Source organism: Lepisma saccharinum, chromosome 21 (assembly GCF_977018435.1).
Source record: "Lepisma saccharinum chromosome 21, izLepSacc3.1, whole genome shotgun sequence".
Taxonomy (NCBI): domain Eukaryota; kingdom Metazoa; phylum Arthropoda; class Insecta; order Zygentoma; family Lepismatidae; genus Lepisma; species Lepisma saccharinum.
Window position 1 is genome coordinate 16,706,403 of NC_139249.1, and position 27,691 is coordinate 16,734,093.

Sequence of the window (27,691 nt, forward strand, 5' to 3'; positions counted from 1 at the left end):
ACTTATTATTTAATGCCTAATAATCCTTTGAAAAATAAGTATCAGTTTTCAGATCATGTGGATCTGCATTTTCATGAAATTAAAATTTTGAAGCAGAAAAACCGCATTTGAGAACCACAATATTTTGCGCAAACAATTTTTCTCTTAGCGGTGCGTCTTGAACAGAAAGCAATTTCACTTACGTTTCACACATTAAGAAGTAAGAGGGATAAAGAAAACCAAAACTAACGTTTACGGGTCGTGGCAAATACTAGGAATCAAGATAATACGTAGTAGCATAGATATTGTGCAACATTCGGAAAACGCCCGCTTAATTTTGGTATTCTTCGGCTGTCGTCTGCTTGCGATTGCGCAGTCAGATATTCAATTGTTCGCAGAGATCATCTTTGGGGTAAACAAATCAATACATCATTCGTCAAACATAAGTAAAGTTCAATTATATCTGTGAATTAAATGGTACAACACATCATCTAACATTTTCCCTAAAATATGAAGCGTGCTTGAAGTTATTAGAAACAAAACTAAGGCGGAGAAAGTTTCAAATAATGCAATTAACTGAATGTTTAAAGCTGTCATGTTGAACAAGCAGTCAGACGCTTGCGCAAGTATGTACCTTCTGGCGCGACAGACTGGCGACACATTTGCTCGTGAAATCCCAAGGACATGTAAAATGTCGGGAAATTGTCCGACAATATTTCGACATTCTTTGCAAACGTAGTGGATCCGAGAAGTGCCACGAAGTTGCTGCAAAAACACAGTAACATGAACTCAGATATTTTGGACCAACAGTTCCAGCACATAGAAGAGACAGAATGAATTCAAAATTTAAATTTATTTATATTTCTATCAACTAATGGAATTCTGAAATCCTGAATTACAGAATAAAGTTGTTTCAGGAAGGTTGCATAAGGTGAGTGAGTTTATTTAATTTGCACGATTCAACATAAATATTTTGGTTTCTTCACCGCTACATTAATATGTTTTCGTACATAAAATTTGAAAGTGTTTACAAAATGACGTGTAGCTCTGCAAAATTTTACTGAGGAAAGTTTTTTTTTAGAAAAAATAATTTCACAATTATCTGAGAATTTAAAGTATTCATAAAAAAATTGTAAGTGGATTTTTTTGTGACAAAAATGACTTCCAAGTTCGTATTGACATTTCTCATTTATTTTTCTTTTTAAAGCAAGAATTGCAATGCACATTTGTAGAAAATTTCGCTGGGTAACAGTTTGATAAGGGAAAACACATTTCTGAGTTTCTGTAGACTTTTGAAAGGTCGTGTAAGTGTTTTCTCCCTTCGTTAAATTTATTCGGCTGGTAAATCATGTATCATTCGACATTAATGTCTCTCCGATGCACAAAAGCTCTTGCCTCCATTACCTTCGACTACGTGAACCAAATGTTCCGTGTGTTCGATGACGTAACCCCCTATCATTGTTTTGCCAGAACATGACAATTTTAACTGTTTGCCTAACCTAACAGAACCTAACCTAACCTTGCGGTGCATGGTTCGTGGGGCTACGTATGAATGGTTTGTGGGGCTATCCATGCATGGTTCATGGGGCTATGTATGAATGGTTTGTGGGGCTATCCGTGCATGGTTCGTGGGGCTATTCGAATGGTTTGTGCCGAACCCTGTGGCCGAGTGGTTAGCACATTGCGCTGCGACGCCAAGGGTCCCGGGTTCGAATCCTGCTCGGGCTTGGTTGTTTGTGAATGTCCATTCATCAATATCATCATTTCATCACTCATCCCCATCTTCGCAAATTAGCCAAGAGGCACAAAACACGAATTAAAATAAAACTAAATCAATCGAATGGTTTGTGGGGCTATCCATAAATGGGGTGTAGGGCTACAAGTGCATGGTTCGTGGGGCTATCCGTGCATGGTTTGTGGGGTTTTTGAACCTGGAAAAAAAATACAAAATCAGTAACACGAAAGTAGGAATTTTTTGGTGAAGAGTTGGAAACACTGCATATGCACTGATGATAGACAGTGCTATAAGCGAAATAGGAACAAACAATAATAACTCGATATGTGGAAAATTGAAGCTATTTTCGTGAAAAAAGCGAAATCCCACTTTAAAGAATCTTTCGGAATGCATAATAGGTTAAGTACGAATGTAAAAAATGACGAAATGAAAGAGTGAAATGTGTTTTCCCTATATCAAACTGGTACCTTTCGCTGATATTATTGCACAAATATATATATATATATATATATATATATATATATATATATATATATATTAAAAATAAAATAAAAATATTGGAAATTTTCTCTCAGTTCCACCTGTGGTACGACATAGGTCTATCTAGGAATTTTTTAATGGGAAGGGGAGAAGTGTTGCGTACAGAAGAAAAATAAGTGCAATTATGGATAGGAAAATAGAGCGAAATAATTATATTACCCAACCTTTCAAGGAATTGAAGTTTGGAGGAAGGGGTCACCCATGGATATCACCAATGCCCCTATTCATTCTTTCTCGTTATTTTAATCCCACAGTCCCCTCTCACTAACAGACAAGTTCACACATGATCTCTCCACCAAATGTTCTGCGTTTGAGTCCCAATGTGAATACGAGTGTTTCTTGCATCAGATCATCATTCTGTGATATAAGAAAAATTAAAAATACAAAATTTTCAGTATTTACAGCTCCCTTGAACAACTCTTATAGCACGTGAAATTTCTACTTTCACAACCTTGATTCTTATTCTTTTGTGTAATCAGCATTCATCTGTGAGGTGGAAAGCAACACGAACATGCATTTATTTTACGATATGAAATGTCTTTGAATATTACTCTTAATGTTAATTGAGTTCCTACATGCTAGCATGAAAATACTTTTAATTTGTTGATGTATAAAGCTTTTAAGTGCTAAACGCTTTATTCCCCCTTTTTCCTTTTCAGTGACAAAGATGCCTTCACACAAGTTACAACGACTATATCAAATGTGCCTGGAGAGCATTGTGAAAAATGCAAATATGTGGGCTCTAAAATTACAGAGTGGCACCACCGGCCCATTTGATAATTTACGTGAGTATATCATCATTTCTAGGGTTACCAGTAGGGTTGTGCGGGACAGAAACTTTTTGATCGGGATGGGAAATTTTTTTAATACCAACATTCGGGATGGGAAATGTTGGAACATTCTCGGTGATTGTTTTTGCATTTCTGGAATAAAAGCTAACAATTTCCGATAATTTACAGACACTTACAATGCAGAAAACGTCGAGAATTAACGACTTTTTAAAATGACTATTCGGTATTTCCTCATGGTGGAAAGACTAAAGAGGTGGATGCAAGCCGATCCTGAAAACTCTCCCTTCCGGCACATGATGTCATCATCATTGCCGGAGAGGACTACGGGAGTCTGTTCGCTCTACAGTGAAGCGTTCTTCGTGAAACAAATTTCAACTACAGACTCAATATACTCTATGTAATCAGAAGTATTCGGACACCCACCTGAAAATAAAGTACAAGTTTGGGCAACCCTCCATCGGGAACACTGGCAGTCAATACAGTGTTGGCCCACCCTTAGCCTTGATGACAGAGTTCACTCTCACAGGCATACTTCAATCATTTGCCGGAAGGTTTACTGAGGAATGGCAGCCCATTCCTCGCAGAGCCCAAGATGAGAAGAGGTATTGATGTGGATCGGTGCGGTCTGGTACGAAGTCGGCATTCCAAAAACATCCCAGAGATGTTCTATGGGATTCAAATCAGGACTCTGCGCAGGCCAGTCCATTAGTGGGACGTTGTTGTCGTCAAACCACTCCCCCACAAGCCCTGCAGTATGGACGGGTGCTCGGTCGTGTTGAAAAACACAATGGTCATTCCCAAACTGGTCTTCGACGAAAGGCAGCATGAAAGCTGTTAAAATGTCAACGTAAGCTTGTGCCGTGACATTGACATGTAATGCAACAAGGGGGCCAAGCCCCCTCCAGGAGAAACATGACCACACTGTAACCCCGCCACCTCCAAATTTCACTGTCAGCACTATACAGGCTGGTAGATGTCGTTCACCAGGCATTCGCCACACCCACACCCTACCATCGGATCGCCTCATTGTGTACTGTGATTCATCACTACACACAACGGTTTTCCACTGTTCCAGTTTCGACGCTCCTTGCACCACACGAGGCGGCGTTTGGCATTTGTCTGTGTGATGTTTGACTTATGGGCAGCTGCTCGGCCATGGAAACCAAGTTGCCGCACCTTGCGCCAAACAGTAATGGTGCTTGGAGTAGATCCTGATGCAGTTCGGAATTCCTGTGTGATGGTGGCGATGGATGATTGACGATAATGCTGTACGACACTCTTCAACATTCGATGGTCTCTGGAGGTCAACATGGGAGGTTGGCCTGCACGCTTTTGGGTTGTACACATCCCTTCACTATAACATCGGAAACAGTGCACAGAGGGATGTTTAGGAGGGTGGAAATCTCACACACAGACTTCCTACACAAGTGGCATCCAACCAACTGACCACGTTGAAAGTCTGTGAGTTCCTCAGACCATTCCTTACTGCTGTCTCACACTGTCTGCAGACTACTGAGTTCGCTGACTATGTGTTCCACGCGGTAGATGACAGTACTGTGTCGCCTTCTATGATAAACACACGTTTCGCTGTGTGTCCAGATACTTTTGATCACATAGAGTAACTTAAAAACAGGCAGAATAATCATATAATAGTGTACCGAGCGGAGGGCGTGATGGGGTTGCAGCACCCCAAATGCACAAGCCAAAAAAATGAGAAAGAATTAAGGGAATAGTTAAGAATGTGGGTATCTTGCAAATATCAAATACAATGTTGCAAAAAAGTGTCGTTTAGTAATAAATCTCTTTTCAGCCTCATGAGCCCGATCAGCATGAGCCTAGTGCATAGCTTTCTTCTGTGTTTTCTATTAGTTTTACATATACAGGATCTTCGTGTCCAAGCATGTTGAGTGTCAGACTTAGCGAAGGCTTTGACATCCAGTCCAGACTTGGGCACTCCATTCAGTGTTTTCTCTCATGGATTTCATGTATCATAATTAATTCTCGTCATCATGATAATCTTACCTTTATTTCTTCTTCTTTGTTTTTGGAAAATGCAAAATCAAGTTTTAAGCATACACTATCACAATTCTGACTACCTCTCTTACATTTGAAAAGTAGTTTTAATGCTTTCATATTGGCGTATTGAATCCCATTGAAAATGCATTCGTACTTGATAATTTTACAAGCATTTCCTACAGGTAAAAATAGTGTCCAGCTTTAGCTTCCCCCAAAATATTCGGTACGCTATTACAACCACATGAGTAGAATCGAAAGAGAAAGTACGTATTAGAAATTACAATGGAAAATTAAGCTTTTAAATTTATTTTTCTGATGAATTTGTTATTGTTACGTATGTTGCTTGTTCGAACAAATGAAGTGCAGGAATTTAAGGAAAATTGAGAAGCTTTTACAAATCTTTAAGAGTACAAAACAACATGAAAGTCCTTTAATTTTATTTACATAGCAAGAAAATATGTATGGTATCATACAAGTTTTTTTTTCAATTTCTTCATAAATTTGTACCTACTGACCTCCGTGGCGGAGTGATTAGCACAGCGCCCTGTGGCGCCAATGGTCACAGGTTCGAATTACGGCCTGGGCATGGATGTTCTTTGTGAGTTATTCTTCATAAACTTCATCCATGTCGTCGCGATTAGCCAAAAGTAACAGATAAGATAAATAACAACAATAAAGAATCACATTCGTATCTAAACAGAAATTAAGCACTGGAAACCTATTTTCGTGAAGTGTTACTCTCATTACAGCTGCACTGGCTACTTGTCAACAGTAAAAGTAAGCAAAGTAAAGGCGAAAAAAAATATTATAGTCTTCACTTCACAGCCAAGAAACAGCCATAATTCGTATGGTCAAGTTGGTAGTTTCCATACGGAATGTGGGTTCGTTCCTCTTGGTACAGTGATACATTCTCTGAACCTATGGTGGTGATCCGGTCAGTGCACCAAGATATGAAATAGTGGAGTCCACCTCCTGAGCATTTCTATGTGCATAATGTGCAGAACCACTTTTTCATTTGGGGGAGTGGAAGTTGTTGCATATCTCCGTGTACCTTATTTTCTCCATGGAGAACATAGAGTATACAATATATTTTAATAGTCGGTAGGGGATCTGACTGGTACGCGGGAGACCTGGGTTTGATTCCCGGGATGAGTGATCTAAGTTCAGAATATTTCCGATCTTGTACCCGCATGAAGCTGTTCTCGAGCTCACCCAGCCTTAAATAAATGGGTACTTGGGGGCAACCAAGGGGGGTAAACGTGGCTGTAGCGTGGTACTGATTACATCACCTCCAAAATTGCAGAGATCGAGAATGTGTGGGCAGGGGTGCCCATCCCCCCAAGGTCAATGGTGAAATCCCCCCCTCCCCAATTATATTATTCGCGCACTCAAACCATATAGTAATCCCCACAAAGTAAAGCTCAGGGAGATAATATAATACAGTTCCTCTTTCAAAGAATTCACCCCTCCCCACCCCCGTTTTCTTGGGGTAAATATATTTATATTAGTAACCCATAACAATAATTACGTGGATTTTATCTTCAGTACAAATTTAACTTGTTAAAGTAGAATTTTCCTGTGACAAGAATTAGAAATCCGGATTCGATATATTTTTGTTCCAAATGATGCACCTGCTTTAAATTAAGCAGTATAACAACCCTAAGCATTGAGTGATGTTATTAATGAATATCGAGAATATCACGTATAGTATAAAACTTCACATTCACCTCAGTAATGAACCAAACAAACCCGTGTCCTTGCAACACATCATTGCGAGCGAAGCGAGCAAGAAAATGTTTACATCCATTTCTTTGCAGGCTCTCAAGAATATTAATTTGATGGGGTATAAATACTTTTTTATGATCCCGAGATAATTAGTCTTTTCCAGCTTCTCTTTTGGCACGTTCGGGGTCTAAACGTTGCTAAATACAGTCTCCAAAATTCAATGTTTGAACTCACTCTCTCCGCTACAGAAATCCCTTGACAATCTAAGATTTAACACATTATCAAAAGCTTAATATCCCCCTTTAAATTTAATACTCAATCCTACAACCATAATTTCCAAGCCAATTTAGGCTTACTGTTGATATTGAAGAGTGGATATTGCCTCCTCCAAAAAAATAATTCTCAGTCTCCACTCAAGAATTTTGCAACAGTCTAAGACAATAGTAATACACAAGAATTGGATACCCCCCGCAATGTAATGCTCAATCCCCCTCTAACTAAAATACCCACCATAATCTAAGACCTAGAGTTGGATACTGTCCCTCCAACGTTTAATTCAGAACCCTCCCAGAACCCACCTGCAAAATAAGGCTTAATATTTTGAGCTGGATATTTCTCCCACCCCACTCCCTTCGATAATACCCTTAAACACTTTCTTTTCGCATCCTCTAAAAAGTTCCTTCATGGTACGGTACTATATGGACGGGGAACTTAGAAATAAATTTGACGCACGAAAGAACATATAACATAGGCTGCATTAATAACCCTATATTGCACACATATGTATAATATGTATGCATACATATACGTAAATATACACACACATTAGACTGCATATATACATATACGTGAGTTGCTTCGGTGACTGAGGCCGCCGGGTTCTTGACTTGCGATATTGCCACGGAAGTTACTGGGTTCGAATCCTGAACTGGGTAAGAGTATTTGTCGCTTGATCAAATTTCATATGACCATCAAGTTTTATCGCCGCAATTAGCCCAAGTAGGCAGAAAAGCAACGTAAAATGTGATACATGAAAGCACATAATACATGCTCACACACACACACACACACATATATATATATGTGTGTATATAGATAAACACTACCATTTCTGAGGTTTATTTTGTTGTTCCACCTGCAAGCCAATACCCATTTGTGACAAAATTCTTCTTCTTTAACAGGGAATCCAAAATACTTGATATTCGTTCCTTTCGTCTTTTTGTAATGATTGCTACACTCGTAAATAGCACAGTTAGACATATTTTCTTTCGCAATGCACTTAGATTCTTCTCACTAGAAGTGAAACGAAGACAACAAAAAAAGAAAGAAACACTGAGTTCAATGGTCTACAGAAAAGAACAAAACCGGAAACTCCACTTGTCACTCTCTGAAAAGCACCCCGTCTCCTGTCTGTGGCCACTATGTTGATGTCAGAGGTCTGACGTAATGGCTGAGAGCCATGCACGTGCATCCACCTGTTTGTCATTCCACCATGGTATTTCCTGACTACTCAGGATCCCGAAAAGTCAGGAAGTCATTTCCCAGTCCTGACTTTTCGGGATCCTGCACACCCCTAGTTACCAGACATACTAGTTTTCATAACTAACTAACTAACTCCCTAGCCTTCTTAAACCCGAAGGTCCATGGCTGCAGCAACACAGGCCTTCCATCTTTCCCTATCTTGAGCAAGATCTATATACTCTTTTCCATCCCTACCGATTTCCCTTAGGTCCATCTCAACGTTGTCCCTCCATCTTCGTCTTGGCCTTCCTACAGGTCTCTTACCATCAGGTTTCCCAACAAGAATCCTGTAAACTCCTCTTTCCTCTCCCATTCGTGCCACATGGCCTGCCCACCTAAGTCTTCTTGATTTAATTATTCTAATAATATCTGGACATGAATACAAATTATGTAGTTCTAAATTATGTAACCTTCTCCACTCACCTGTCTCCTCATCCCTTTTAGGTCCAAATATTTTCCTAAGGATCTTATTTTCAAATACTCTCAATTTATGTTCCTCTTTCAATGTAAGGGACCAAGTTTCACATCCATATAATACTACAGGCAAAATTACTGTTTTGTATATTTTAACTTTTTAGTTTCTTAGATATTAAACGAGAAGACAAAAGTTTATGAAGAGAGAAGTAACATGCATTTCCTGAATTAAGTCTACTTTTTATTTCCTCTTTAATATAATTTTCATTTGTTAATATTACTCCTAAGTATTTGAATTTGGAAACTGGTTCAAACGAGTTGTTATCAATAATTAGATTTTGATTATTACCTAACACTTGGTTTCGGCCTGTAAGCATATATTTAGTTTTCTCTTTGTTAACTTCCAAACCTATCTCTTTAGCAGTTTTGAAAAATATTTTAGCATTATTCTTAATTGTATTCACATCATCCCCCAGTAAGTCTACATCATCTGCATATGCTAACAACTGAGTCACACCATTTAATTTTAGTCCTTCTTTAGTTTCTTTTATCTTCCTTACAGCATATTCTAAGGCAAAATTAAAGAGCAATGGAGATAATGCATCTCCTTGTTTTAACCCATCATGAATTGTAAATTTGTCAGACATATTATTACCCACCCGAATTTTACTTTCTGTTTCACGGGTGCATATTTTTATCATACTAACAAGCTTCTTAGGTATTCCAAACTCTACTAATATATTATATAATTTATATCTTTTGACCGAATCATATGCTTTTTTGAAATCAATGAATAGCTGATGGACATTTTGGTTATATTCCCACTTTTTTTCAAGTGTCTGTCTGATGTGAAAAATTTGATCTGTAGTTGATCTGTTACATTTAAATCCACATTGATAATCACCTATAATTTCATTAGCATATGGGGTTAGTCTTGTTAAATGAATGTTAGATAATATTTTATATGTTGTTGAGAGTAGAGAAATTCCACGGTAATTAATGCAGTTCATTTTATCACCTTTTTTAAACACAGGAACAATTAATGGATTCTTTCCACTGTTGAGGGATTTCTTCTTTATTCCATATTAAACAAATTAATTTATGAATTTGACATATTAATGAATTTCCACCATATTTAATTAACTCAGCTGGTATTAAATCAATGCCTGGTGCTTTGTTATTCTTTAGCCTTTTAATAGCATCTTTAACTTCAGTCAACTTAGGTTCTGGAACTAAAGGTTCTGCTGTGTGGACTTCATTTACTTCTGATTTATCTCCTACATGGATCTAGTTTTCATGGCATACATATTAGTCTTATGCATTGCTTCCCCAAAGGAATTGGAAAAATCATGAATATCATACATTTTAAGCATCACATAGTTTGCATTAAGATAATCAAGGGGAAATTATTTACTTCTGGGGGAATTGATGACTCTGCTATAGACTCAGTAGAGTATGGGGCCATGCCCTGACAAAGTGCCCCAGAATCTTTATTTGTAAAATTAAATGCTATGCTCTAATTTATTCTTATTCTTGTGAGTCAACAATCTAAAATTGTCATTTGGATAGAAATTGATGTTCCATTTATTGCTTGTTTATTTGAACTTTCTGATTTACTTTTGTTTTGTATTGTGTCCCACCTGTGAGACACACACACACTCAATTAATTTATCCTTTAAATTGTTACATTTTCCCTTGAACTCCGCTGGAACATTGAGAGGCCAATTACTTGCTGTTTCTTTGTCTTAAATAATTTATTTTTCATCATTTTGAAATTCACAAAAATTAAAATTTAGTCCTTATTAAGGACATGAGGGAATAATTTCCACGTGGCGGTCCTCTCTGCAGCGGCTAGAGCACTATTGCCAACTTAGCTCTTTTTGAGCCAGGTCTGGCTCTTTCATGCATTTATTTGGCTGTGAACTGGGTCACACGCCTCCCTGCCCCACTATGGTGCCATCACTGGCTCCAGCTTACATAGACCAATTTTTGCCATAAGTATACATTTTGCATGTGATATTGTTATATTTGCTTCGTCGTCCCACCCCCTCTTACCTCCCGAGCTACTTTTTTTATAGCGTCTTGTCTGACGTGAAGAGGACGTAATATTGTTATCTGGGAATGCTTTATTTTTGATTTCATGTGATCATTGGTGGATTATTGAGATGGATGATGCCGCCAGATCTAGATGGTGAAAAACTAAGAATAAATTGCTATCACTTTAAAGCTAACGGTAATAACAGTGCCCCCACCCCCACTCATTTGACATCTAAAATTACCCTAGGAGGCACTTTATCCAGTTTCGTAAATCTAGTTCCTTGAAATGTAGCTCTTTTATGCGCATCAGGATTGACCACACTGCCAGGATGGCCGTAGGAGGCAAGGAGAAAAGCATTGCACTTATGAAAGTATTATTTTATTTGTTCTCTTGGGAATATCAAACTTCCCATGGCATACAAAAAGATATCAAGGGAAAAGGACAGACTGAAGTAGTAATTGACAGGCGGAAAAGTCGAAACTTCCATTTGATTAGGCATAACTTGAAGTTGATTCCCCATAAGGAATACATGGGGGTCTGAAAATTCTTATTCATCATATTTTTCAAACATTGTATCTAGCTTAATAATCAACTTTAAAAAAAACGCTTTCACTTGCAACATGTGGAGAAATTCATACTCTCTTCAGCACCGGCGTTATTCTTCAGTATCATTGCCCATTCGGACAATATTGAAATAAATGCACAACTGGTGTGAAATTGTCACTCTCCCCCTTAAGTAAACAGAAAGGGTTTTATCTGCTCCACCCGTGACAAAAAAATGTTCACCTATTACTATAAATCTGGAAAATTATTCTAAAGCATGCATCATTTTCTCCTCCTCAAGGTCACGGCACCTCACATCAAGTAGGAGAATGATTTATTGCTGTCCTAACCAGATGTGAAAGTGAATGGGGGTTTGTGGGTGGGGTCAAGTTCCAAGAATTCTTCAGTTTTCCCCAAGAATCTGGCATTCCAAACATTTGGAAGTTTGGCACCAGCCTGGTCAAGTCGCGCATATGCAAAGCTTGCTACCCTGTTTTTGTGGTGTTTATTTGACATTGTTGAAAATGAGTTGCGTGTTTTGGAGGGATTTTCTTAATTTGTATTTATTCATGCCTTCTTGCTTATGGAAGTCGAAAAGCGATGAATACAGTGACAGGCATAAAAGCTTAGTCAGTTACGAACAGCTTATTGATATGTGTTGGGTAGTGGAACCGAGTACAACAAGGAGATTGTGGTGAAAAAGAAATTAATTCCTTTCGAACAACTTTTCAGAAGGAATATAAAAAAATCACCGACTCAGAAGAATTAGGTGCTGGAGCTCATGATATTTACGAGCTCATCCTCTGCTAATTTAATATGCTGCCAGCATATATTTCAGGCAAGGGGGGGGGGGACCAAGCGTGTCAGAAATTATAATTATAATGTTTAAGGAGCCTCCCCTATGGCGTTGTGGCTACGTTGTCGCCTTGTAATCAAGGAGTCCCAGGTTTGATACCCGGTGGAGCATATAGTGGTTCGGATCCCACTTTAAACTGGAGGTCAATTGGCCTTTGTGTGCATAAAGTGGACTTAAAAGAACAATTATGAGAATTATATTATATTAATATTAATTCAAATATCTCAATTAATATTGTATTGTTATTATTACATGATATAAGAATAGTGATATAACATATTCATTATCTAGCTTAGGTGTAGTGAAGATCGCCAAAATTTGTATAAAAACAACTGCCCTGGAAGGAAATTAATGCCAAATAGATAAAGAATTGAATATTTATTGAAAACACAAAAAGATCCAGATCCAGTTGATAAAAAATAAAGTTCCTGATTAATATATTATGCATATTATCACATCATAAGTGGTAGTGCATAAATCATCTTTGACACTGTTCTTGAAATGGTCCAAATATAAACCTTGTCTTCCAATAAGTTCAACAGAAATAAATAACCAACGATGAAACAAAAAATGCTCAACAAGTATATTTTCATTATTTAATCTTAGAAATTGTCAAGTCTTTAAAGGGAGAGGGGGCTGGATCCCCCCATAATACATCCTTGGCTACCTGAGGGGTTGCGTAGGGTGTCAGACAATTTTCCAGGTTTATTAAAATTTACATGTTAGAGGTATTTTTTGACCTTTCGGAACCTAATGTTCATGTTCTCCCCCCCCCCCCCTGCCACTCCTCATACCCCTGAAGTTAGGCCAGAAGTTACAATGCTGCTGGAACCTAGAGTGGAAATTGTGTTGATTAGATGAGATGCTTGAGCGATACAAGTAGCACGAACTTCATCCGATATTCAAACCCAGGATTTCAGACCGCAAAAATTGGTATATGGTGGTATTTGCTACACCACGCAAATATCCATACCTCATATGGGATTTGAACCCAGTGCTAGTAATATCGCAAGATGCTACTTTGTGCTTGAAGAGTGCCTATTTGTAGTGCGACTATAAATGCGACTTAGAGAAATATGTGAATGAAAAAGTAATGAACCCACTTCCTTCAAATACTCTGCACGGCTTGTTTCGTCCAATTGTTTTTAGTGGATTGGCACATGAGTATTTCAAATCCTTGTAACTTCTCCCCATCGCAAAAAACTGATTTTTTCGTGGACGCATTTTCTAAGTCTGGTGTATTTTTTTTAAATAGAGGTTGTGCTTTTTCAGTAGTTTGACATAGCAAGCTTCGTCCATGTGTAAATAGTTTCTGTAATTTTCTTTGTCATTAAGTATTAAACACGCAGCAAATTCATGTACCTGTAAAATTCTTGTTGCAAAAAACCATTTATGTGATCGGAATCTATGTATTTTTCTCTTTTAAAAGGTCACTAACTACAATAACACCCAAACAAACAGCCCTATGTTTTGAAACCTCAGAAGTAATGTCTCTCCGTGAGAAATTGGCAGAACACACTGGATGGGAGATACGGAGGAAACACAATGAAAAATGAGCTTCCTACAAGCATACAATGATTTGGTTCCAGCTTCTGGGAATCACAGGGTTCTGCCAACTTGCTGGAAGCATTTCCCCATCATTTTCTTTACAAATGGATGGCCCACTTAAGGGTTGTTATGTTTAAGGTGCATTCCAGCATTACATGTGTGACATTTCACACATAAATTACATGAGATTGGATTAAAATATTCATAATGAACTGATTTCATGGAATTAGGAAGTACTTTGTAGTTGGAAGCAGCCCCGGTGCCCACCCAGCGTCGAATAACATGGGTACCTGGGGGAAACCCTGGCTGGTAAAGGCAGTCAGGGGCGTGGTGCTGATCACATCATCCCCACTCACGACCGGATCAAGAAAGTGTAGGGTGTTACCCCCACACCCCCTATATGCCTTCATGGCGTGGTGCTAAGCACAGGGGAACACTTTACCTTTTTTTGTACTGCTCTGCTAACAAATGAGGAAACTTGAGTATGATGACATAACCTGAATGCATGAAAAACATTAACAAAAAGGTGTTACATGTGTGACACTTTAAAAAATGTAGCAAATTTTGACTTCATTTTTCTATGGAGAGTGATACTAGTAATTTTTGTTGTTGAAATATTCATTCAGAAACATTTAAATTTTATGCAATTGAAAACCATAATAATTTGCAGAATGATTCATTTTGTTATCTACACGGAGTAGGACTAATTTTTATGGAATGCCTCTTAATCAACAGTGTTTAGTTTCATAATTCATTGCACAGAAACTGTAAGAAAAATATTGCTTAATTGTTAGTAGAATAGTTTAATGTCAAATATGTAGTGTGTGTCTCAGCCGTGATAATGGAATGACCCTATAGTAAATATTGTACAATTTTCTCATAGATTTTGTAAATCGTTTGGTTTTAGTTTTAAAATTTTAACTGTTTACAGTTTAAAAGCATTTATTTCCATTTTTTCTGTCACTTTAGCACCAGCATTGGCTCAAGATCTTTTGGACATGTACGAAAATATCCACAGAGTTCAAGCACTTAACACGTTTTGGTTGGAGCAGTCTCAGTGGAGGATATTTCTGACACAAAAAATCACCAAATTGGTCGTAACAGAGTTCACGGAGAAAAGTAGCTTGGTCCACATCTCTGCAACATGTCACGTGAGTAGCTTAAATTTAGCATTACGTATTTGTTGTTTGCCAATTTATTTGCGGGGACAAGTGAGATATGTTCCGAGGCCTTAAAATGCAGGAAGAAATCACATTTTTCAAGACAAAATGTTATAATTTGACAATTAGAGCCTTGGTTTGTAAGCATTTAAAAATTGACCAAATAGGTAGGCAAGAAGGCAATACAGATTATTAAAAAAGCATGATTACAGGCAGGGGTAGACAAATACAGTGTGCCCAATTGCCATGGTGCCTGAAAATTTTCACCTGCCACCTAAATTTTCAAATGCAGTTCTAAAAATTTTTAAAAGATATTTAAAGTTCGCTTTTGGGAATTTCTGTTACCTTTTTATTCTGAATTATGAGTTCGGTGAATGTTTTTTTTTTTTAATGTTTGTGTGTTTCTGTATCATGTCTATCATTAAATGAGAATAATAAACATCCTATTGTAAATTTTTGCACTGTTGCTAGCCGAAATTTAAAATCTGCGGAGTTTATATTTGGCCTTACAATAAATTATATGTATATCAGAACACAAACCTAATTATACCTTACTTTTCAGTACGTTGGCCCAACATAAAAATCACAGCCAAAACTACCGTTCCCCAACAGTATGTTCTTACATTTGGCCAACCATTTTCAGTACGGCTGGCCAAACCACTTTTGGTTACTTGGGATTCAACACTAGAGTGTGCGTCAAATCTCCTGCATATGGCGATAGCCAATAGCAGGGCACTGCAGCAGTGCCATGCCGAGATCTTGCACGGAAAAGAGACAGCGTGTTTGAGTGAAACGCCTTGTCACGGAGAGCACTGAACATTAGATACGAAGGAATTTTACCCTTGACGTAACAATGTCACTTCTCTCTATCAGAAATTTACGACCGTCGTTGGTTTCCCTGTACTTGAAGCCTAATTGTTTCAATATTTTCAAGGTGGAAGTTTAGAGCCTTTGGAAGATATTTTGTCCCGTAAAGAGTACGTTATATTTTTGGCAGTAGGAAATTCGCCACGATTCTATGAACTACGTCTTTTTCAAAGTCATCTAAGTTTGTCGTTCTTTTCGGTACGTTAATGTGCTTTCTAGGTTACTGAAACATTGGAGCAGGCCCCGATCCACATTATTTTGCCCCCGAACATATCCAAGAAACGGTATCTTGATTCATACCACACGCTTGAGCTGTTAAGAGCCTGGCACTTCTTAGTCAATTTTACTTCTCTCTTCTTCACTCGAACATTTTTTAAAAAATATTATACACCTGAAAAATCACCTGTCGTGCCTGGCTTCGTACAACACTGTATTTTTCTCTCTTCTCTCGCTACCACTACCACTTGGTTTACTCAACGACATGCTGCACACACCCACTAAACTCACGGAAAAAACTAACAGTGACGGTATCCTCTTCGTCAGCTTCTTCTTCTACCATCACTGAGAACGAACGTGCCCTGTTCCCTGTTCCTCGGAAAGTTTTGGAATGCAACAGGAAGGAAGGGAGAGCAAATACATTTATAATAACATTGCTTCTACAGAGAGAACAGTAGAAGCTACAATCACGCTTGTTTTTCGTACATACTCGTAAATTCATTATCTTTCTATCTGTTGAACTACTGACACTTGAAATAATCTATTTATATCTGAGCGCCAGGTACACGATTTAGTAGCGAGGTGAAACAGGTTCTGAACTAGGCAACGCTGCATGTCTGTGATTTGCTGGTGCTGTACAGCTGTTCAAGGCCATATGTTGGAGATTTGATGCACACACTATACACTTTTTCGTATTAACAGAAAGAAAATGTATGATGCATTTATAAAAGTTTTCAAACAGGAAATAAGTTTAAAATTTTCTCTACTATAACCTTCTGAAATAATTGAATAAACAAACATACAGTATATATGTATAATAATACATTCAGTAGAGGGCAGCAGGCAACCAAACAAATGTTCGGGAAAACATGTACAAGGGATAGAAAAACTATTCTGCACTAAAGATGCAGTAGGTAACTGGTAAACCTCTCCAATTTGTACTTCTAGATATGCATAGAATTCAATTTATGTAGAAATTGCATGTATGCAATGATGATATGAGAAATCAGAAGTCAGATCAAGAATTCTATTCCTTATGATTCCATAACTCTTCAGCTTATCCAGCCTTTCATTTTTCATGGCTTAATTATCCACTGTTATATCGTCATATAAGAACCAGAGGAACGTAACTCCATAAATGCATTTTTCAGTTTTGTTTAACGTGTCTCCTCTGAAAACCTCTTTTTGGAGTCAGATTGACATACCTCCTCTTCTAATCGTTAGCAGTAGGTGGAGTCACATATCTCCAATTTACTGACTCTTAAAGAAGGAGTCTGGTATATTCCTAAGAAATCATTATTTCCTCTCTCCTATAAATTTGATTAATTGGAGCAGAGGCATGTAACCGGTGTTACTGCAGGTAACAGCAAAATGTAAAGAAATTAAAAAGTTTTTTCAATAAAATAAAAACATTGTTAAATATGTTAACCGACAGCGTTGCAGTCGAGTGTATATTGCAGAGGACATTTTTTTATGCAGCCGACAAAAGCAAAGAGGCAGGCCGTTCCGCTACCCTCAAGAGGTAACAAGAGGAAAGGCTGCCATGCAAGGGAACAGCGGGGATAGACTTGTTACTTGTAGAGGCAAGTGTGCTAGGTGGTTATTCATATGCCTGTTTAGGGGCCCAGTTACCGGTGCAGCCTACCGGATAAGCAAGTCTTGTCACATTTTCGATTTCCAGAAAAGAGCTAAATCCCGCCTAAGTCACTTAACATTTCAATGAACTAATGACAAATCTTTTTTCCAAGTGATCTGATAAAATGTACTCTATAGAAGAGAGAATAGCCATTGTTTGTGCTCGTTTGCGTGGAATGACGTATGAACAGGTGCGGACGGACTTCACTCGGAAATTCAGAAAACCAGGCCCCACCAGGCTGGCTATTAAGAACCTGGTCAACAAATTCAAGTGAATAGGTAGTGTTGAGGATGAAGAACGTCCTGGTAGGCCAGCCATAACACCACAAATTGTGGAAAATGTACAGGATGCGATCACACGTAGCCCCACAGCATCGACCACGCGACTCAGTATCCATAATCCCAGCATCTACCAACTGTGGCTCATAGCACGGTGGATTGGGACACACCAAGCTTCTTACTATGCACCAACAGGATAGGGCACCACCCCATCTTGCCATCATCGTTCGTGATCACCTAAACAAAGTTTTCACTGGTACATGGATTGGTCGTGTCTCGCGATGGAGAGTTGCCGCCTCCCCCTCGATCTGACCCCATTAGACTTTTCATTTGAGGGTTTTTCAAGTCTAAGGTGTACGGGGCGAGGATCCACAGCATAGCTCAGTTGAAACAGCGCATTACGGCCGCAGTTGCTGAGATTACACCAGCTATGTTGGAGAAGGTGTTTCGGGCTGTGGTGGATTGTTGGCATATGTGCCTAGACTTGAGGGGTGGTCACATTGAGTTATACTGATTTTGTGTCCTACTGTCCTATATGTTTCAGTACATATTGTATTTTGTACCATGAATCCTGTTCATGCAGAAATGTTAAGTGACTTTATAGACACCCTGTATTTCTATGAAGCAACAAGAGCTAGACTGCAAACCTGGATTTAACTACAACTGAGACTGTTTACGTAATAGACGAAAATATAAGTATTTGGTGCAATTCGTGATTTGGACAAATCTTGCTCCAAAAAACTAAGTTGGCAACAGTAGTACGTACAGCTGGAGGAGGGAAATTTTGTTGTCTGCTCACCGGACAAACGTCAAACTGACCCGAGAAATGTGTGGTTCTTCTTCACCTTTCCACTTCTTTGCAAAGAAACAGAGATAGTTGACAAGGCTCGACCACTATTCACTGGATTTTCACGGTAACTCTGTCATGAGTGGTAGTCCTTTCTAGGGGTGATTGATTGTGGCTAAATCACTGAGTGGATTGAAAAAAAAAACCGAAATGAACAAAAATCTAGATCGAAGGCATATTTTTTTTTGTGGGGGAGTAGAGTGGAGATGATAATGTCTGATGGCCGGTTACACTTTTGAATAAGTCGCGCCACACCACTGAATTGGAGAGTAATTTATGTTCCTCTGGTTCTCACACGACGATATGGAAATATTTAAAATAAACTGTTGAATTCCATTGTAGCACTCTTGTATCACTTTCCTGATTATTTGAGTCAGTGTTGGTTGGTAGTTTCGGATGCATATATGTGTTGAAGTATGAATTATTCTACTTTCAGAATCTGAAACATTTGGAAGTTAAGAACTTGGACGATCCGCTCTCACTGTTTAAGGTGGTAGTTTCATGTCTTGGAACTGTAGTTATACTTGATCTTCAAGTTTCAACCGTTACAAATGCAACTTTGAAGTTCATTAAGGAGCATTGTACTAATTTGAGGTAAGTTGCACTTTTTGTACATGTTATTAATGTGCTTGAAAAATGCTCAAAAATATGACTTAAGCTGGGAGTGAGTCTGTACCGATGCTCTTCTTGAATGCACGGATACCTTTACCAATACTTAAACACTGTGACAAATTAAAGTTGTTGCGAATATTTTATAAATTTTAATATATTAGTATTCTGTTCTGTCATTTAATAAAAAAAAATCAAATTTTTACATGTGAAATTTGATCAAATATGATGTGTTGGGACTGATGTGCTGCCCCTGGAGTTTGTTTTGTCATTGGTGGGTTTTTTTCTTCTACAAATGTAATGTTCCACATCTGAACACCTGCAGTGTCCATTTTCTCTGTAAAAAATCATCTGTCTTCCAAATCCTTGTCCCATTCTTCAAGTTGGTTTCTGAAGTAACTTTCAGTGCCGTCGTGTGGAGTAAATCCTTGCGAGTTCACAGCAAGCCTAAAATCAGAGAAAATTTACACCCCCTCCCCCAAACACACACACAGAGAAATCAATTATTCATCACCATCGCAGAGAAGAGAACAGTGAACCTAATTGAGATACAAGAGGCGAAATTTTAGCCAAGAATCAAAGCTAAGATTCCTTTTTTTTCTTAAAGTGCTTTTGCCAAATGTCGAAGAAAAGTAACATAAAAGTATGAATATAACTGCGCATATTTTATTGAGGATACGAATCTGGGACATTGTATTAGTTACGCATTGTGCTAGACACTCCGCCAGAGTGCGTAGCGAAAATACATTTACAAATTACAGGACAATTTTAATTTATTGTGAATTATCGTGTTCACTTAACACCCCCCCCCCCCCCATTGTTCGTGAAGACTCCCTCAAAAACAAGGAAAAATTAACAAGTTTAACAGTGCAAAAATTATTTTCAAAGTTTTAATTATTGGAATTCCGTAATTTGTTCTCCTCACCGAAGTCCGTGGTAGAGTGGTTATCACAGCATCCTACAATGATAGGGATCCAGGGCTCATATCCCGGCCAGGGCATGGATGTTTTTTGTCAATGTCTCTTCATCAGTATCATCATATCATCACTCATCCCCATCTTTATGATTAGCCAAAAGTGTCAGAAAAGTGAAGAATAATAAACCAAACCAATAAACAATTACTTTTCTCTTTATTTTATTCTTGAACATTATTTTCTTGCTCCTAAGAATTAACTCCCGCTCTCTTTTGCCTAATCATGATGCCGTCGGACATGTAATTTTCTTTTTTTAATAGTTATTTGTAATTTCACATCAGCTTCCATGTATTTCATTTGCAAGTCTTTGGCAAAGCTCAAATTTCATGATGACAATTGCAACTCACGAAACTTAAAAATTATTGTTTTAAAGCTTATCTGTAGGAGTAAATAACAATTATAATTTCTTTACCTTATAAACTTAATACTCTGATAACTACATAAATGTACTATTAGGAAGTAAGTGATATTTTAAAAATAATCTAGGATTATACTCACAATTTTTACACTAAAATGTCATTTTATATTCTGCTTTTGATCCTGAAATGTGCCCAGTTTTTGTACTGAAATCTTCAACTTTTATTCACCATAAATATGTGGCCGTACTCATGTATAGCCTTACAGAAGTAAACAATGTATTGAATTTTCTTCTACGTTCATTAGAGTAATAACAGAATGGCAAATTGTGTAAAGCATGTACTGTTTATAGAAATATTGAACCAGTAAAATTTAGGGGAAATTTAATGATGCTGAAGTACCAGTATGTCATTATCAGCCATTCCCACCCCTTTAAGAAAATGTTCATGGCGTTCTTACGTATCCTATTGTTTTCCAGGATATTGCGATTAAGATCATGTTATGTCACTGACAAGGGAGTAGCAAACCTGAAGCTAATGCCAAGCTTGGTTGAAATGGATCTGAGAGAGACGGAAGTCACCCATACAGGTATTTGCCGCATCCTCAAGTACAACCCGCAGCTTCAAATCCTCCATCACATGGAAGTTGTGAAGTCTTTGTACAAAATGCATATCAAAACCCTGAAAAGGGATCAGAACCTTTTGCCAACATATCGTCTGCAGGAATTGGAGTTCAGTTACTCAAAAAAGGAGAACCCCTTCATGCTCCTTACAATCATATCAGTATGTCCGGTGCTGGAGAAAGTCCACGTGGAGTTTGATTTCCGAGGTGCTCCGTTCGCCCTTGCCCCACTGTGCAAGTTGGAATCACTGAAGCAGTTACATATCCAGTGCGTAGGTAGCAAAGACTGTGCTGTGAACGAAGATGATCTCTTTTTCAACGGGAGCATAATCCCAATTCTCAAAACACGAGGCAGGAAGCTCACGACGTTGTATCTGGAGAACGTAGCAGGGGTCGATATGAAGTCCGTAGAATGCTATTGTCCGCAGTTGTTGGATCTGGGACTCTTTTACAACACCTACTCTCCGCAGGGTTTCAGTGCGAATCAGAATATTGAACCTCACAAGATTTTCAGGAATCTGAAGAAGCTCAGCTTCGGCTCAAACATTGGCGAAGATGACTTCCCGTCATTTTACCTGGAAGCTCTGCTATTGCATGAAGATTTGGAGGAGTTGCTCCTGTCTGGATCTCCATTGTACTCAGATGAGATGTTCAAGAGAGTCTTTCAATCAAATTCCTTCCCGAAACTCCGTAAGCTGGAATTGGATTACTGTAATATATCCCAGCAGGTCATTGAGTCTTTTCTTACTCGCAGTACGTCCCTTGCTGAAGTAAGCATATGTGGACACTGCGTCTACGAGCAGGCATCACAAGCTCTCGACTTCATCTTGAAGGAGAATCTCGATGTGCATTTGGAGGCATACATCTACTCATTCATGAAATTCAAGAAACGCATTATAAGATACAAGCAGTATGTCCACTTCATTCGGTCAAAACACAGCTTACTTAGTGAGAAGATAATAACATAAGGTTCAGTCATGTATGATACTTGACAAAAAGCACAAAATAAAAATGACAAGCTTTGTGTACATAAAATGACTGTTGGATACATGTGTGTCTGCTAGATGTGCTGGCTTTGTGTTGCTTAAGCATTGCGTTGTTTACCGGAAGATAGAATCTGTGAATGTATTTTGTACTACATGATTGGAGGTATCTTAGTACGGCCTGTAGATTTGTCCTGAGTATCCAAGACAGTGGTCTTCAACTTAATTTGAGTGGTCAAGTTTGTTTTGCGCTGTTGGATCTAAAATTAACTGACTAAGCAACCACAACAACAGTCCTTTATTTATGTTTTCATTGGGTGGTGTCTATTGGTAAGTTTATCTTTTGTTAGGAAAGAACTCACTACTCCTTCCTATTTAAGTAACACATAGACGATCAGAGCACGAACTGCACCAGAGTTAACAGACTGAATTTATTGTAGTGAAGTAACATGTTTTGCTTGAAAACAAACCAATTAACTGAAGACTTAGGGAGATTTCAGACCGGAGCGACACACATGTGACAGGCAGCAAGCTAGAAATGAACACGTGTCACTAGAAAACCACCCATCAGAAATAAATGCAACATTCTGAACCGAAGTGTCATGATAAGCTGCATGTGTTGCTTGGAATGGGCTGTTTTCTCCATACCATGCGTTATGTCTCCTTGGTCTGTTGTTCTTGCGGCGTGCATGGTGAATGTTTGCGTATAGACTGAAGGGGTCCATGTTCCTTGTTACTTGCTGCTTCGGTCTGAAATCTCCCTCAAGCGGTCTTGACACAACTATTATTATTTGATTGGTTTATTTTTAACCACTACCTTGATGGCATGGCACAACAGCCCTCGAAGACCCAAGGCCTGCCAAGTGTATTTTTCATTGGGTGATGTGTGGTCAGCGCATCAAATCCCATTGCTGCTGTTTTCAAGACTAGACCCTGTTACTTCCTTTTTTCAAGTAGCTCCCCGGTTGTCCTCACGATGCTGGGTCAACACTGAAAATTTTGGAGTTCCCACCAGGAATCGAACCTGGGACCACTTGAATCAGAGGCAAGAGTGCTAACCATCTGGCTATGTAGGAGCCTCAAGGTCATTAGGTTGTTAAATCATTGAGGATTGATGATAAATTATACCCCTAAGAAAGAAATCTGTTAGTGGTTAGGAAATATTAGACCAAAATATTCAAGATCAGGTAAAAAGTGTGCAGTCGAAATTTTCAGCAAATGGGTTGATGATCACTGTCCTAGGATAAATTTGTAAAATCTCAATCTGAATGAACACGAAAAAATAGCCTTTGTTCTTTTGGTACATGGTGAAAATGATTTTTCAAGAGGTAGTATATAGAAGGGTAGTAAATAAATTTATTGGGTGCATCCAACATATCCAACAATTGAGCTACAATTCATTTGTTGCAACTGCCAGATTTTGTAGTATAACTTCTCTTTGCTACTGTACTCGACTCTTACAAATATGCCAGCCAAGAGGTGTTCATGCTTTCTGTTGTGGCAGGAAGCTTCATTTAATTTTATAGAGTACATGACCAGTTTCATTGTTAAAGGTGTTCGTGTAGAGCAAGCTAAAGTCTCACATCCAAGTGTGGGAATTGAGAATAGCTGTTTATAGCTTTTTGAGGGAGAAGATCAGGTAGACAAGGCAACTGTGTGGCTAATGTTTGTTAGAATGCAATTATGTTAATAATAGTTCATGCAACCCCGATTTTCCCACTTTACACATTTTACCTTCCTATAACAAAATGTTATACAAAAATGCTCCAGGAACATAATTTTCGTGCATTTCCTCTAAGAATTAAGGTTGCGATATATAAGTTCCATCTAGCAACAAGTTATTCAACAGAATATATGATGCCATGTGCCATCAGTGGCAAATACTTCCCATTGCAAAGTACAATTCGTCATGCGAGAACCAGAGCAACGTAACTCCAATTTATGAAATTTACAGGAGAGAGGAAATAATGTATTATTACGAATATGTCTGACTCTAATAAAATAACTTCAATTTGGAGATACTTGACTCCTACTTTGCCGCTACGGAGAAGAGATGGAGATACATTGATTTAATAAGAGATATGTTAAAGAAAACTGATAGACCACATTTTTTGTAGTTACATTTCTCTTGTTCTCACACAACAAATTGTAGGTTTAATTTATCGGTTTGTTTAATCTTTGTTTTGTTTAATTTATCATTTAATTTATTCCTTGTGTTATCTCTGGATTTTGAACCAGCTCATCTTCAGAATGCATCCCTCAATAATGCTTGATCAAAGTAGTTTCATAAATGAAGGGATGTAGTTATCTTATGTTGCAATTTTACCATGCCAGTCTATCAGACTGTTATGATATTTCCACATTCATATCTGCAAAAAACTTTTTTTTTTAATTACGTTTACCTCATGATTGGCCATAAAGATTCTTGCAAATACAGATATTACTGGTATTATTAATAACATATCATTGGTATTAGCTTAGCCCTAAAGCATATGGAAAAAGTAACACAAGTAATACAATAGCGCAGATTAAAAGTGCAATATGTAGCACAAGAATTTTATTGAACATTATTCACCGAAATCCCTGCTGCTTGGTTCAGAAAGTAAGTGTACATTAATTGTGTCATTTTCAAGTGATACATACATCTGTATTCTTTTTATCCATACAAAATTTTGAATATATTGAAATGAGAAGAAATTGTGATTAGGAAAATGTTGGGAGAAAATCTTTTTGTTTTGTAATGCTTAAAATTTCATGGTAAAAAATTAAACTGTAAATTCAAATACATAAATTATCAGATATCAGCAATCTCTAGCCTGTAACAAGTTAAGCAATATCAGAGTATGTGTGTATGTTGTATTCTCTGTGCTGGAGACATGTAAATAATATTATTTATACAGTTGCCTCTGGATAACAAGTAAGATTACCATCTTACAATGAATACATATCAGATATGAAGACTTTTTATTAATTTCAGTGATATGTAAAATCAAATACAACATTTTTGTTATTTGTACTGTATAAGAGTTTTATTATGTTTATAGATTATTTGTTGTTGCTGTATTGAGATCTCATTCACATGCTGTGATGTTATTTTTGTGTTATTTTAATGGTATTACTATTATATTTTATCAGATTCTCTCTCTCTTGCTCTCTTTATATATATATATATATATAGACAGATATGTATGTATGTAAGTAAAATAATGTAGCGTAAATGTAAAAGAGGTGGTAGGCATTATGTGTATATACATGTTAGTTTAGTGCCATAGTAAAAAAATTCTTTTTTTTCCCCCTTTAGTGTTCTTGTTTTAAAATAATTAAGGAGTGAAATGTTTTGTTTGGTTAGATTCATAACCTAATTAGCGTTCAGTGCTTTTCATTATGCAGAAAATCATTTCCATTCTTTCCAATGCATACTAACTTCTCGTATGTCCAATGTCTAACTTTTATGATGATTTTATGACTACAAAATGCTTAGATCTGGAGTAAATTGGTATGTTTGAGCCAGCTCATTCTATTTGTTTTGAAATATTCTTAAGTGAACTAAATGTGTGTAGCAATAAATAAGGTACTTACAAGGGTTAAACACTAACATTAGATTTGGACAACACGATAGAGATTTTATAACATAAACCCACCTTCAATGTCAGGAATGTGTAAAGAACAAACCAATTAGTAAAGGTAGTTATTTCATTTAGTTTTCTTTAACTTACGAAACTAAGCATCACTGCTTTATCTTCCACAGAATCAAAGTTAGTAATAATTCATACTTGACAGGTTTTTGTTATTTACTTTTCCCTGTGCAATTATTTTTCACAGTTTTTGCTGCACGTCCATGCTACTATTACGTCTTTTAGAATTAATGAACAACTCATTGTATATGGTTCAAAAGGCACACAACCATGGGTATGTGTATGTGTGCATATCCATGCATTACTTATGGGAAATGATAACATACATCTTTGTTGAAATATACTCTGTTTAACCTCTGTTGTTCAAAATTTTGTAACGTAATTTAAGGTCCTTTGAAACTGTTGCATTTTTGCAAAACAAATTCGCAGTTTTCTAGGTTTTCCAAGCTTTTATATAATGAATAATAAATGTAGTAAATGTAGGGTAAGCTCATAGGAATACTACAATATGTACTATTAAAGAGTATTAACAATTTAGTTCACAGTGAAAAGAGAAATGTAGTGAAGTATGTAAAAAAACTTAAACAAACCATTTGTGACGAGACAGAAGGGGAAGGTTCCAGATATTCATGAACTTGTTTGAGCCTGCCTTTTTTAACATTATGGGTTAATTGTAATGATCATGAAATTGGTGAGGCACTAGTACAGAAATGAATATTAAAACCCTATAGGATTTAAACCCAAGATTTCTAGGGTCACTGTGTTACTCTATAACATCACACCCTAGTGAAAGTGTACTACTGTAGTATCCATATCAAAATGTCAGTTACGTTGGCTTAGTAAACCACATGAGTTGTTCATTGACATTAATAGTACATTGATGTGAACCTAGCTGGATATTGGGAAAATTAAAATCTCTCTCCTGAGCATAAATCTTTTATTTACAATTATGTAAATACAATAAACATAATAAGAGTTCTTCTTTCAGTAAATATGGTCAATTTGAATATAAATAATGTAAATCAGTTACAAATACGCTATTTTCAGGGTCATTAATTAAGGAACATAGTTGATTTGAGTGAAGCGGGTATGTAATATAGTGAATAGACATTGCCATAAATTATTGCTGTGTAACTAGAATGCAAGTAGTGTACTTTTACCTACTTCCTGCAATTGTAAATTTGCTTTATTGGGTAACGAGATGGGAATTTGTGATGTTCCAAGCATAGTTGCAGCTTATGTTATTGTGAAATACACACCTTAAAGGAAAGGTTTTTGCTGTCAAAGTAAATTGTGCTTCTGTTGTTGATGTAAGTGTGATGTGATAATGCAAGTGATTTCAAGGAAAAAGAATTACATGAGAGAACTGCTTGAAGAACAATTTGCATTGTGTCACAGAAACATATAAAAAGAAAATTCTGTGATACCAATTTTTATGTGTTTCCATACGAGTACCTGTTTTGTAAAATGTGCTTTGTAAGCTTAGGCCAGCAAATGTAGATTTATATAGAAATGTGTCCCCCACCCCCTTTCCAGTTTCCAAAGAAATTATCTCCCCCCTCCCCCACTAGTGAAAGCATTTATTTTCTATACTCTTTTAAGGTGAACTAGGTTATGTAAATTTAGCATTGTAATTAAATTATTGAGAAACATGGTGATGAAACATATCTTGTACACTATGTAATTGTGAAAGTCTCTCTTTTTAAGTTTCAGGAATGCATCATGCAAGCTTTAACAAAATGTGTGTTACTAGGAACTCTTGTATAGGAAAGAATTTGAAATATACAAGTATGTTTTTCATA

General features: G+C 37.3%; 1 protein-coding gene across 1 annotated transcript; it reads left to right on the forward strand.

Moving 5' to 3' along the window:
* The first annotated feature begins 390 nt into the window (after positions 1 to 390).
* Positions 391 to 27,691, forward strand: LOC146004301 (uncharacterized). Its single transcript, XM_083143031.1, has 5 exons — positions 391 to 910; positions 2,914 to 3,039; positions 14,676 to 14,857; positions 19,147 to 19,304; positions 21,129 to 27,691. Exons 2-5 carry the CDS (start codon positions 2,922 to 2,924, stop codon positions 22,237 to 22,239), a joined length of 1,569 nt encoding a protein of 522 aa, XP_082999157.1. The 5' UTR covers positions 391 to 910; positions 2,914 to 2,921; the 3' UTR covers positions 22,240 to 27,691.

Bases quoted from the DNA above. Each gene is read 5' to 3' on its own strand.
- LOC146004301 (XM_083143031.1), top strand. From the start codon at position 2,922: ATGCCTTCACACAAGTTACAACGACTATATCAAATGTGCCTGGAGAGC. The intron at 14,858-19,146 runs GTGAGTAGCTTA...TTCTACTTTCAG, and splicing joins ACATCTCTGCAACATGTCAC to AATCTGAAACATTTGGAAGT. The intron at 19,305-21,128 runs GTAAGTTGCACT...ATTGTTTTCCAG, and splicing joins GAGCATTGTACTAATTTGAG to GATATTGCGATTAAGATCAT.